This window comes from Salvia splendens, unplaced genomic scaffold, assembly GCF_004379255.2.
Source record: "Salvia splendens isolate huo1 unplaced genomic scaffold, SspV2 ctg443, whole genome shotgun sequence".
Classification (NCBI taxonomy): Eukaryota; Viridiplantae; Streptophyta; class Magnoliopsida; order Lamiales; family Lamiaceae; genus Salvia; species Salvia splendens.
In genome coordinates this window covers 1-12301 of record NW_024599095.1, presented here as the reverse complement: position 1 = coordinate 12301, position 12301 = coordinate 1, and the positions used below count along the sequence as shown (strand labels likewise).

Sequence of the window (12301 nt, the reverse complement as noted above, 5' to 3'; positions counted from 1 at the left end):
TACGATTATTTCCCATTGTATCCCTTCACCTCATTCCATATGAGATCTAATCAACAACTCAATTATTTAAGCATGACTACCACAATGCAATTCTCTTCATTTGTCATTTCAAGACTACTTTCCATGTCTTGTCAACATCACATTAAGTTTTTTGGCCTTTGATTTTGAAAAGTTTTGGTCTCAACCCTAAAACAAACCATTCATGGTTTTGATGACTTTTTTTAGTTCTTGAGTTAGTCATCCATTATTAACAAGAAGTGCCCACTTGACCTGAAATTGAATTGACGATTTTGATTTTCGAACTACCCACTATAATTGCTATCTTTCTTTTTTTTAATTAGTAACACAAAAATATACATTCTTTTCTTTTTAATTCGTCCTATAAGAATATGTATTTTCTAATTTTAGAAACTCTTTTCTCTGTAATAAGATGAGACCTATTCCACACTAATAATACTTTAATTACTTTTTTCTCTACGTCTCTCTTGTTTTACCAATTTTGCATTAAAACCCGTGTTGAACCCAAAATACATATTCTTTTAGGACGGATGGAGTACTAACTATGGTAATGTCGGGCCAACGCCTACTTCCATCAGTTTGATTTTGATTCTAATACTCCACCGTCTCTTAAAAATAGAAATTTTTTCTTTATTTATCTGTCCCTTAAAAATAGAAAATTCATATTTTAGAAAAAAAATCTCTAATAAGGTGTGATCCATTCTCCCAGCCACATTTTTCTTTCCTATATCTCTTGTTTTATTAATTTTGTATTAAAACTCGTGTCGTTTAAAAAGTATATATTTTTAGGGAACAGAGGGAGTATTTTTGAATTATGACTTAGTTAACTGTCGATTTTTGCTTAAAATCAGGAGAAATCATGAAAAAAAAATTGGGAAAATCATAGAAAATGAGAAAAATCTTAACAATAATAAATTCGCAATTTCGAACTAAAACATGAATCTCCAGCTTTAGTTTAAAACTAAAACCATGAAATTTCTTCTCGGGTTAGTTCATATTCAAATTTTCTTGATACCGAAATTGATAGCTTTTGAACTAATTTGAGTACTCCATTGGTTTCTTGATTATATTTTTAGTAAGAAAAATGACAGCTGTGTTTTTTAAAATTTGTCTTGGCATATATTGATGGATGATTTTGATGCATAGGAAAAAGTTTAGTAGTAGTAGTAATTACAATTAACGGGCTTCGAATATAAGTTTACTTAAAATCCAAGTATGTACTCCCTCCGTCCCGGCTACTCGCACATTTGCTTTTCGGCACGGAGATTAAGGAATGAGTGTATAGCAAAGTCAAAAATAGCGGCTGTAGGTGATAATTTTTACTAAAAATGGAAAGAGTGCAAATAACTTGGGACGCTCAGAAAGGAAAATAGTACAAGTAACACGGGACAGAGAGAGTACTATAATTTATTTTGATCGTTTTTAAACTTACTCGTTAAATCTCTTTCTCTAAAAAAAGTAAAAATGATGTAGTAGTTTTAAAAAATCAAGTACGTAAATTTAATCAATAGTATATCGATCATTTTAGATTATAATCATCTCGCATTTGATGTCATATTCTCAATTTCCCCTCGCATTTTTTACCACTCCCAATTCAAAAAACCGTTATTGCTAACGTGCGTACCTAATTTTATCATCGTTTGAATCAGACTAAAAAACACAATTAAAACAATTCCAAAGTGCTTAATTGAAAAAATATTAGTAGTACTTAAATATATTATCTTCCACAATTAGTGCAGTGTTGAGAATGTCGGAAGCAAGGAAGCAAAAACAATGGCGGCAAAGCTGTTACTAAATTCCAGCCTTGAGCCCCCACGCCCCATCCCTCATCCAATCAATATCCCACTTCTGTCTCTTCGCACAATTCCATTGCATTAAAACCTTAAAATTTCTTCATACGTAAATTCGACCTTCCACTATTTCCCCCCTTTTCTTAATTTTAGGGTTCTTCATATGTAAATTCGACCTTCCACATCCAATCAATATCCCACTTCAGTGATTATCTTAAAAAGGAAAGCCGATTTTTGCCGTTTTAGGAATGACTAGTTTGGAAAAGGTAGCTAATAAATCATCAACTGGCGATGATGTGATCCGATTGAAGAAGCTCATGAGCTCTCACCGCCGAGGAGAAGTCAATCCGGGCCGACCGTTGGTTGGAGGCGGTGGTGGTGGGCCCAGCAGCGGCGGAGCTACCGAGGCGGTGGGCCATGCGTACGGTGATGATGTCTCATCATCCTCTCGCCTTGGTGGTGAAAATTTTGCTACTAATTCGCAGTCTTTTGACATCTTCGCAGCTTATTCCGCCACGCCCTTCAAATCCCCAGGTAAATTTCCCTCAATTCTCTCTCTGAATTTTTTGGGGGCAAGCGAGGTGTTTGATTAAATGCGCCAGAGAAAGCTCATCGCAGTTTTTTTTATGACTAAATCTCCTATTCTTTCACGCAGAGGAGATGGCTGCTGCCGCCGCGGCGTTCCCTTTCACATTCGCTCAATGGCAAGAGTTAGAGAGACAAGCAATGATTTACAAGTACATGATTTCGTCTGTGCCTGTCCCTCCCGACCTTCTCTTCCCACATTCAAGAAACTTCCCTTCCGATTGCCCCGCTTTATGTAAAAATCCAATCTTGATTTTTTTAAAATTTCGTCTTTTGATTTAGCTCTAGCTTGAGCTATAATCTTGATTTTTGGTAGCAGTGTACAATGTGAGATATTCAAGAAATGGAGATCCGGAGCCGGGTAGATGTAAGAGAACAGATGGTAAGAAATGGAGGTGTTCGAGAGATGTGGCGCCCCACCAGAAATACTGTGAGCGACACCTGCACAGGGGCCGCCCCCGTTCAAGAAAGCCTGTGGAAGTTAAAAACAGTGGCGAAAATCTCAAGAAAACTCGCACTGAGCAAAGCCATGTTCCTCCTAGTACTACTGTTTCTGTTTCTGCTTCTGCTCAACAATTTGCTGCAGGGAATGATGATAGTATCAATAAGCCCCTTTCTGTTTTCAATGCTAAAAATGATCCCTCTTCTTTCAAAGGAGGACTTAATAATAGGTATGATTTGGTGTGATGTTGTGTGAGTGTGATTTTGTTTGTGTTTGATTCTTGAATTTTGATTTATAATGAAGGGATTTGAGCTTGATGATGGATGGGACTGATCAGCGATGGCAGCAGCAGCAGCAGCAGCAGCATTTCATTGAATCGAATATGGGATTTGTGAATGTTGGCTCCTCTTCCTCTGTTTATGGCTCAACTTCCCTTTTCAATCAAGATTATGTCGAGCCATTGAATGCGTTATCCTATTCGAATTTCTCGGCCCCTGAAGGCTTCATCGATGCCTGGTCGATGAGCAATCTCGACAGCATCAGCAGCGGGAATGCTGAATCGTCCGTGACAACGAATCACGGGAACTTGTCCCCTTCGCTCAATCTGTCCATAGTCATGGCTGCTGCTGATCAAGAAATGGGAAGCATTGAGCAAGATCCGAGATGGATCAACCCTCTCTATTGGGAGCCGTTCGCGCGAGGAGGGCCTCTTGCTGAGGCCCTGCAGCCGGGATCAGTCGCCATCTCCGGCTGCGACTTGGTCAGCGCCCCCGCTACTAACGTCTCTTCGCCCACCGGGGTTCTCCACAGGACGCTGTTCTCGCACTCGGATGGCAGCGTCTGCAGTAGCCCGGCTCCTGCAGCTCCGGCATCAGAAATCGCGTTCCACCGGCTCAACTAGTCCCGGTGAGAAGGTGTGGAATTTTCAATGTCTCTTTACTTTTGGTTTGTTGAAGTTGATTTGTGGATTGTTTGAATGGTTTATCTATGAAGATGTTGAATTTTCATATATGATGGAATAGTTTTGGGAGTGAAGTAGTAGAATCTCTATATTAAGGAATTAGTAGTAATTCTTGGTGATTAATTTGATGACAAAATTGAAAGGGTTTGAATTTGGAGACAGCTAGATAGAAAAGTAGATTGTGTCCTTACCTTCTTGGCTCTTGAAATTGGGTTGTGGTTGTGGGACAATGTCCTATTTCTTTTGTCGGGAAATATCTTGTTTGATTGAAATATGGAGAAGTCCCTTTCTCTTAGTTGAAAAATGAATCTTGTCACCACTTTTTTCAACTTAGAATTGACTATATTTCTTCATTGTGAGCTAAGCTACATCTGAATTGAGAATAAATTGTGTAAAACGAAAAAGGTAATATATGACTTATATAGTTATTATGTCATTATTATTTGCAATAGTATCAAGCTGGTATGATGTTGGAATTTTAGGATTTTGACAAGAAATGTGTGAATCATATGTGAAGAAAGAGTTGGGGCTGCTGGGATAAATATAAAATTAAAGTTATACATTGTTTTCATTTTGGAAATATAATGAAAAGATTGGGGGTTGTATGGTGGCAAAATAAATTTTTTAATTCTTTTGCGATCAATAGTCTTTTTTAAAAATAATTTTTGTACGTTCATAGAAATTAGGCCGTATCTATTTGCTTATTACTAAGTACTATGATTCATTATTATTTTTTTACATGTTATACTTTACTAATTTTACATTATTGATAATGAACGGAGGAGGGAGGCTGGGAGGGGTACAATATAAATTCAAAATTGAGAATAGCATTTAATCACAAAAATATTAAAAAAATAAGACTGACGAAAAAACAATTAAAAACTCCATTATTTATTGAAAGCTTGAAGCCCAAAAATATCCTACTTAAAAGCCGACTCAGACTCCAACTGATTTGGGCTAAGCCCAATAATGAATAAAAAATATCGTAGTACTGCAACAGAGTAGGAAAAATAAATTTCTCTAAGCCCAATAACCAGTGAAAATTCTTGCATAAAAAAAAGGTACTCCATGAAAAACTCTTCATCCATGATTAGGAAATAGGAATCACATTTAGTTCCAGAGTTTTAAAAATGTAAAAAAAATGTGAGTTAAAAAATAATAAACTATTTTATATATTAATAATATAATCAAATGTGAGTGAAATGTGAGACTCAATTATCATTTTAGTACTACTATTATAATAAAAGTGAAATGTGATCTTTATGGCAAGATGATCAAAATAGAAAAACTAAACTCTTATTTTCGATCGCTAGGAGAAGTAAATAATAACCATATTCCCTTAATAGATAAAACTATTCCAACATTACTAGTAGCACATACACTAATATTCCTTGTTTACTTTTTCAAGATGATAATCCTTGTAGTATATAGACATTTTTTGAAAACTAGATGGTTCGTACATATTTTAAGATATGCAATATAAAACACTAATCCACCTCTAATTTCACCAACACACACATTAGATACTCATAGCATGCACTTCCTACAAATTATGATGGATTATAGTCATAATTTATCTCTCCAATGATTTGTAGAGAGTTATAAAAACAATATAATGGTTTGTCCTAAAAGCCGAGCTACACTTCTATAGTAGAACGTGACATACATTATTGTATTATTTACACTAAAGCTGCAAATTAAGGATCCCGCATTACTAAAGCGTATATTTGAACATCTTTTAATGCATAACAAAAGGGATTTTTACTCACCAAATTTTTCACTAATGCTATAAATAATGCTCGCTACCCTTTTCGGCGCACCTATTGATTATACATATATAGCATGTATGTGTGCTCGTGTCCTTGAATCTTTTTCGGCTTCTCCAATAATTGGTCACGGCTGACTCCTTTCCCTAGACTATCACTCCATGGGCCACCATCTCGAGTTGGCTTCTCTACGGTTCGTTGGCTACGGCTGGCTCTTTCCCCAGGCCACCACTCTGACGACCGACTCCTTTACCAGACTATCGCTCCTTGGGCCATCACTTCAAGTTGGCTCCTAAATGTCACGTTGGTTACAAATGACTCTTTCCCCAAGCCATCACTTTGAGTTGGAGGCTTCTTAATAAAAGTATCAATGTTATAAACTACACCCTCCGTCCCTAATAATTCGTCACCATTTGACTCGGCACGGGTTTTAAAAAATATAATAGAAAGTGGATTGAAAAAGTTAGTGGTATGTGAGTCCTACTGTTATATATTGATTTTATAATAAAATGTGAGTGAAAATAAGTTAGTAAAATGTGAGGTCCACTACCAAAAAAGGTAAAAGTGAAAAATGAAATTTTTAATGGACGGACCAAAATAGGAATAAGTGACAAATTTTCAGGGATGGAGGGAGTAAAAATAATAACTTATCACAAAATACTAGATTATCAAGATAGATAGTTCGTTTGCTTTACACAATCAAGTCATTACAAGGCAAACGGGATTTCAAATAATCAAAAAGATAAAATGGAGAACCATTATTAATCCTCTGTATATAAAACAAAACAAAACAGTTTGGGACAAATTTTCTTGCACTGGAGTTGGCAACACATTTATGCTAACATAGCAAAACAGAGCAAAATTTTGAGAAATTAGAAGAAAACAAGAATCAAGATCAGACATAAGTTGTTGTGGGCATATCCAAGATTGTTTCCTAAGCTTATTACATTCAAAACCATGTACACAATCTACAAATGTAGAATTAAAGAAAAAATCAGCCAAATCTTGCCTCCATGTGTCACTCAGTCTGTGCCATAGTAAGGCTCATCTCTCCATCTTTGGAAGTTGGATTGATCCTCAAATTCGGATGGGAAGGAGAGGCGCTTCCTAGCCGTGCCGGCTGCCTCCCTGCCCGGGCACGACGGCCTCTGCCTTGGCGTGCTGTTTGGCCTAACACGCGCCATGGCCGAGGCCGTGGCTGCCATATAGTTTGGCCGAGGCAACGGGCAAGACCTCTCGCTCATGCTCACCCTTCGCGAGCTAGCTTCCCCGTGCGGGCTGCACGGGATGGACCTCGTCTTGGACCATGCCGGGGTTCTCGGAGATTGGTGGCTCTTCACTTCACTAGTCTTCATTGGATCCCTTTGATTGCATAGATACCTATCTTTCCTCATCCAGCTATACCCATTTTCCCTCCTTGAATAATCTTCCACATCTGTGGCCAAAATCTGAAAAATGAAATGTTTGTCGACTGCACATAAGTTTGATATATATATATATATAGAAAGAGGTATGCAAAAGTAAATAAAAAATGAAGTGTTTGTGAAAATTATACGCTATTGAAAAAACCACTTTCCCACAAATTAATTGGTTGGAGGTTCGAGCCATTATAAGGATAAATGAAAAATATTAGTATTAGTCATTTATTTACCTGTTGAGACAATGCATGGGCTAATGTGTGGCCCTGTTTGAGTGAGCATTCTTTTGCCTTTTGAATGAGGGCGTGGATTTCCCCGAGCTCGGTGGGTCCCACGCCCAAGCTATTCGAAGCTCGGCTCGACGGCCTGAGGCTGTCAGGGCGAAACACGGCTTCGCACGACAGCCTCCGGCGCTGATCACAAACGATAGCTTGGACTCGAACCAAAGATTGGATGCATTGGAGGGTCATTTTTGCACGTTTTCGGACATTGTGGCCTCTTATTAGTGCTTGCAGTTTCACCACGCCTTGTAGAGCATTTAGAGCTCTCCTTGCCTAATCAAGTAACATTTGAACTAATGATTTAATAAAAATTTAACAATTTTGGTATATAATAAACATAAATTATATCCACCCTAATAAAAATTACCCACTTCTTGTGTAAAATTGACAAATTCACTCACCCCTATGGACAATTTTATAAAGCTACCCACTTATCTTAGTCATGTGAACGTATCAGTGGCGGATCCAGAACATAATATCGAGACAGGTGGATTCATTTGATGAAAATGATTTACAACCCGAGGTGGACGTTAAAGAGAAATTTTCGTACTTTATAAGGGGGTAAAGTTGCAATTTTGTAATGTAAATTTTATTGAAAAATCAAAAGGAGGTTTAATGTCTAAGATAAAATTGGGTATTTTATTTGTTTATGAGAAGGTGTATAGTTTGTCTTTTCCACACAATATTGTTACACACTCTAGATAACATTCATTATCCAAACACGAAATTTTACAAAGGAGGATGAGATCAGAATATTCTTTAATACAAAAAATAAATTTTAATTCAATTACAAATCCAACATAAATTTCTAATAGCATCAAATTCAAGTGATAGAGAGAATTGATTAAAAGTATTCAACGATACAATCCGAAATAAAAGACCAAAACATAAAAGGAGGATAGATAAAAGAGTTACGCGCTAGAACGTATACTACTAACATTTATAAAAAATGCATGACATTTAGAAAAAACAAAGAAAAATGGAAATTATTATTACCAGGTATCCTCTGAAGATTCTCTGAATGAGAATGGCCGCCTTGTCTTCTCTCACCAAAACATTCTCCTCCGCCGCCGCCGCAAAAGGACGCTTCTGCTCCTCCATTTTGGGCTGCTTCCTCCTCACCGAACTGATCTCTTCTCCGCCGCAAATCCTCACCGCCGAAGAATTCGCACATTTCGCCGTCTCAATGCTTAGATTCTTCCGAAAAATCCATCTCTTCTTCCCCCTTTTCTGAATAAAACACACACACACACACACATTTAGTTATAGTAATCAAAAGAGAGAAAGAGAGAGAAAATGCATACTTTTTCTTCATCGTTTTGGTGGTTTTCTTCATCTCTTGTTGTGGTGATCTTCTTCTCATCATTGGTGGGAGATCTGAAGGCCTTCTTCACAACATTCAGCCATGAATTCTTCCCCATCACAAGATGAAATGTTCAAGACTGGGTTTATGCTTTATATAGACGGAAACAGTATCTATCTCACTATTTAACAGAAGGAGAGAGACGTTTTCTTATATTCTGCCTTTTTATAGCCAAAAATACTAATAAAGTTGTTTTAAAGTGTTTACACATTAAATTTTGTTTGTAGCACAATGCCGGTGAATAACGATAAATTATAAGGTGAATAGTAGTAGTAATGTTTTATGGGCGATGTACTCGAGATAAAGTCAAATAAAAAAGTACTATTGATTTTAATTATACTAGTGTATATACTATTAATTGAAATAGATAACAAAATGGAATATCAGATTATCGAGAGACATTATTTTGTATGCAAAGATACAACTATGATCAAATTGAAATTTGCTGATTTAGTATTTCATTTTCAAATGTATCTCTAATTTGACTAAATTTTGTGATTTATCTAATTGAATAAACATGTAGTAGTGTGATAGTTAGGCATATAAAAAAGTGAAAATAATTAGAGGTGAGGGAGTTGGAGACAAGCATGAGGGAATATGTTTTTCTCGAGAGATGTGAAAGCTGAAAATACTAATATGAGATGCATTTTCTTTTTGCTACTTTAATTTTCTATAAGCTAATATGAGAAGCAATTTCTTTTTCTTACTTTATTTTTTGTAGTATAAGCTTTCATCCTTTTATTTGGGTATTGTTGAAGAAACTCCACATGGTAGATGATGATTTATAGCAGAGAAAGCGTAGGAATTAGGGAACACTGTTGTTCATGGGGATTGCTATTTGCAGAGATGAACAAACAGTGGATCTTCATTTTTGGTTTTCTTTATATACTTTTAAAAAAAATCTTATTAATCCAACGAGTGTAGTCGAGTGGCATCGGACTCGCCCATCCTTAACCAAATGGTCAGAGGATCGATCTCTGCCTTTGGGTATAGAGTCAGGGGATCGATCTCTCGATCTATACCTTTGGGTATAGAGTCAGGGGATCGATCTCTCGATCTCTACCTTTGGGTATGGAGTTTTAAATCCTTGGGCCAGCTGTCCCACCCTCACCCTAAAATAAAACTTTTGGAATTCCATGAATTAGATATAGCAACTTTAAGTGATGATTTATCTAATTTCAATAATGGTATGGTGGTGAGTCCATTTTATTTCCCTTAAAACGTCGGTCCTAAATCCAATTGTCTTTTCATTTTTCGGCCTAAACGAAGTGAATGACACTTTTCTAATGGTTTTATTTATCTGTATTACTATATATACAAAAGAATTTATCAGTTGCTTCTTCTTTAAGAGTGTAATGAATGCACACGTTTTTAGTATACATGATATCTTTATTACAAATTTATACTACAAGTTTGTTATTTGACTATTTCATAGCAATATCGACTTAATGCTCTTTTTAAGTTTTTTTTTGTGACAAATAGTAGTATGTAGAAAAAATAAGATGATAAGGCTAATATAATAGTGGGCTAAAATCTTCTTAGGCTTTGATCCAAGGCCGCATAGCTATTTTTATTTTGTTAGCTACTTCAAAACCAATCCTTTATAATTCACTCTACATCTTGATCTCATTTTAACGACAAAATCTTGTATTGTGTCCATTCAAAAACATCAAATGTTGAGATCTTCTATCTTGTAATAGAGATATTTAAAAATAAATTCCGATTGTGGTCTTGAGTCTTGCAATAGAGAGGTTTAAGGATCAAATCCCGTTGCTTCACGACTCGTCCATCAAAAAGAATGACACAACCATGTATTTTGAATAGACAAGAGAATCCGAGAACGATTTCTTACATCCGTTGTTGACATGGTGCCACAATTATCTTTTCACGTCCAAAACTTCTTCTTATCGGATCCACATAATCCGTCCACCAAGTAAAATCACAGATCCAGTTAAAAATCGGCAATTTAATTTTTATACCGATTCTCAACTTTTTTTTGATTTTCCATGAGTTCGCTAGTTTTCTAGTTATGGCTCCGAAAACTTTGAATCCAAAACCGAACTGCTATAACTGATATGCCGGTCGGTTTTGATTCAACCCGTGATCGGAGCCAGAACTTGCATCCTATACACGAGAGAGACTACTGGCCCATGACATCATATGGCCCTCAAACTTCAGGTCAGGCCCATGAAAATAACTTGGCCCAATAACAGGCCCAATCACAAAACTAGATGATTCGCGAATCCTGCACAGAAAATGAAATAGTATTATCTAATTTTGCATGAAAAAATTTCGAAAGAACATTCAGGAAAACACACACAATCATCTCTCAATCAGTCAAGATGAATCCACACTCTTCTACCATCACTCTATTTATACACAATTCCATTCCATCGTCATCAATCAGATTTAGTTCAACAAAATTGATTTCATTACTCCTCTGTTTTCTTCTACAGTTTGCGTTTGCTTCATTATAAAATGGCAGCCGGAATTCTGAGTTTTTCTCCGCTTTCATCAAACGCCGTCGTTCCACCGACAAACAGAGCTTCCACCGCATTCTTTCCTAGAGCAAGACCGTCGCCATCTATTAGAGCTCAGGCCGCCGGAGAAAACAAAGACTCCGCCGTCGACGTTCATGTTTCAGCGGCCAAGGCGGCGGAGACCAGCGCACCGCCGTCGAACGTCGCCCCCGGCCACTCTCCGCCGACATATCTCCTTTCGGTAAGTCGATTTCCCCTGATTCAGTTTCAATTTCAATTTAGGGCGAAATTCGCGATTTAACCTTGCCATCCACGAGATTCAGTCCAATCGCGAGTCGAATTCAAATTAGGGCAAAAAAATCACCAATTATTGATGACTCAATTGCTCGATCTCCTCACACAATTGCAGGATTGCTGGACAGAGCGTTCGCCGATGCGGAGAATGCTGGACCACAATGGACAGGCTGTTCGGCGACGTTGATGGCGTACCCGGCGCGGCGGCGGCGGGGGACGTGCGTTTGCCGTGGGACATGAGCGAGGACGAGAAATGAGGTGAGGATGAGATTCGACATTGCTGGATTGGTCGAAGGAGGACGTGAAGGTGAGCGTGGAGGATGACGTTGCTGGTGATCAAGGGAGAGAGGAAGGTGGACGGCGAGTGGTTCGAAGCTAGCTCCTACGGCACGCGGCTGAGGCTGCCGGAAAACTGCGAGAAGGAGAGGTGAAGGCGGAGATGAAGAACGGAGTTCTCTGCATCTCTGTGCCGAAGACGAAAGTGGAGAGGAAATCGTCGTTGTGGAGATTCATGGTTGAACAAATTCATGGGTTTTTCGAATAAATTGGTGTAAATAAAAAAAAATTACTGCTCTTTAATAAATTGGTGTAAATTACGCATAACTCGAAGGTCTCCTTATTAGTGATATATGAATTTAATTGACAAATTTAATTGAAGAAATCAATGGGTAGAAATATGGATAATCTTGCTATCATCACACGTTACACGCCTCATAAAGTCAATGGTAATTACACACAAACATGACCAAAGGCTTCATTCATTGCTTCATAACTAAAAGAACAAAGATTATGCTAGTTAAATTTCAACAACACATGTGTGCCATGTATGTGTACATAGATAGCATTATTAACATGGCACTACCTTTTTCTTACTTAGTTAGTTTAATTTCTTACATGTTTTTT

General features: G+C 37.3%; 2 protein-coding genes and 1 pseudogene across 3 annotated transcripts; 2 read left to right on the top strand and 1 right to left on the bottom strand.

Annotated features, from left to right (window-relative positions):
* Positions 1-1741: 1741 nt before the first annotated feature.
* Positions 1742-3870, top strand: LOC121790222 (growth-regulating factor 2-like). 2 transcript variants are annotated; one of them, XM_042188486.1, is made up of 4 exons: positions 1742-2342; positions 2464-2628; positions 2710-3064; positions 3139-3870. In XM_042188486.1, exons 1-4 carry the CDS (start codon positions 2057-2059, stop codon positions 3734-3736), a joined length of 1404 nt encoding a protein of 467 aa, XP_042044420.1. In that variant the 5' UTR covers positions 1742-2056; the 3' UTR covers positions 3737-3870. The 2 variants fall into 2 exon arrangements, with proteins under 2 accessions (XP_042044420.1, XP_042044421.1); XM_042188487.1 differs by having other exon boundaries at positions 1743-2342; positions 2713-3064.
* A 2590-nt stretch (positions 3871-6460) lies between these two features.
* LOC121790223 (protein IQ-DOMAIN 17-like) lies at positions 6461-8730 on the bottom strand. The gene is made up of 4 exons (XM_042188488.1): positions 8566-8730; positions 8258-8491; positions 7214-7534; positions 6461-7010 (listed from the first exon to the last, which is right to left on the bottom strand). The coding sequence occupies exons 1-4, from the start codon at positions 8680-8682 to the stop codon at positions 6585-6587; spliced, it is 1098 nt and encodes a 365-aa protein (XP_042044422.1). The 5' UTR covers positions 8683-8730; the 3' UTR covers positions 6461-6584.
* Positions 8731-10992: 2262 nt separating this feature from the next.
* Positions 10993-11942, top strand: LOC121790224 (annotated as a pseudogene).
* The last annotated feature ends 359 nt before the right edge of the window (positions 11943-12301 follow it).

Bases quoted from the DNA above. Each gene is read 5' to 3' on its own strand.
- LOC121790222 (XM_042188486.1), top strand. From the start codon at position 2,057: ATGACTAGTTTGGAAAAGGTAGCTAATAAATCATCAACTGGCGATGAT. The intron at 2,343-2,463 runs GTAAATTTCCCT...TCTTTCACGCAG, and splicing joins CACGCCCTTCAAATCCCCAG to AGGAGATGGCTGCTGCCGCC. The intron at 3,065-3,138 runs GTATGATTTGGT...TTTATAATGAAG, and splicing joins AAAGGAGGACTTAATAATAG to GGATTTGAGCTTGATGATGG.
- LOC121790223 (XM_042188488.1), bottom strand. From the start codon at position 8,682: ATGGGGAAGAATTCATGGCTGAATGTTGTGAAGAAGGCCTTCAGATCT. The intron at 8,492-8,565 runs GTATGCATTTTC...TGTTTTATTCAG, and splicing joins ACCAAAACGATGAAGAAAAA to AAAAGGGGGAAGAAGAGATG. The intron at 7,011-7,213 runs GTAAATAAATGA...TTCATTTTTCAG, and splicing joins CCCATGCATTGTCTCAACAG to ATTTTGGCCACAGATGTGGA.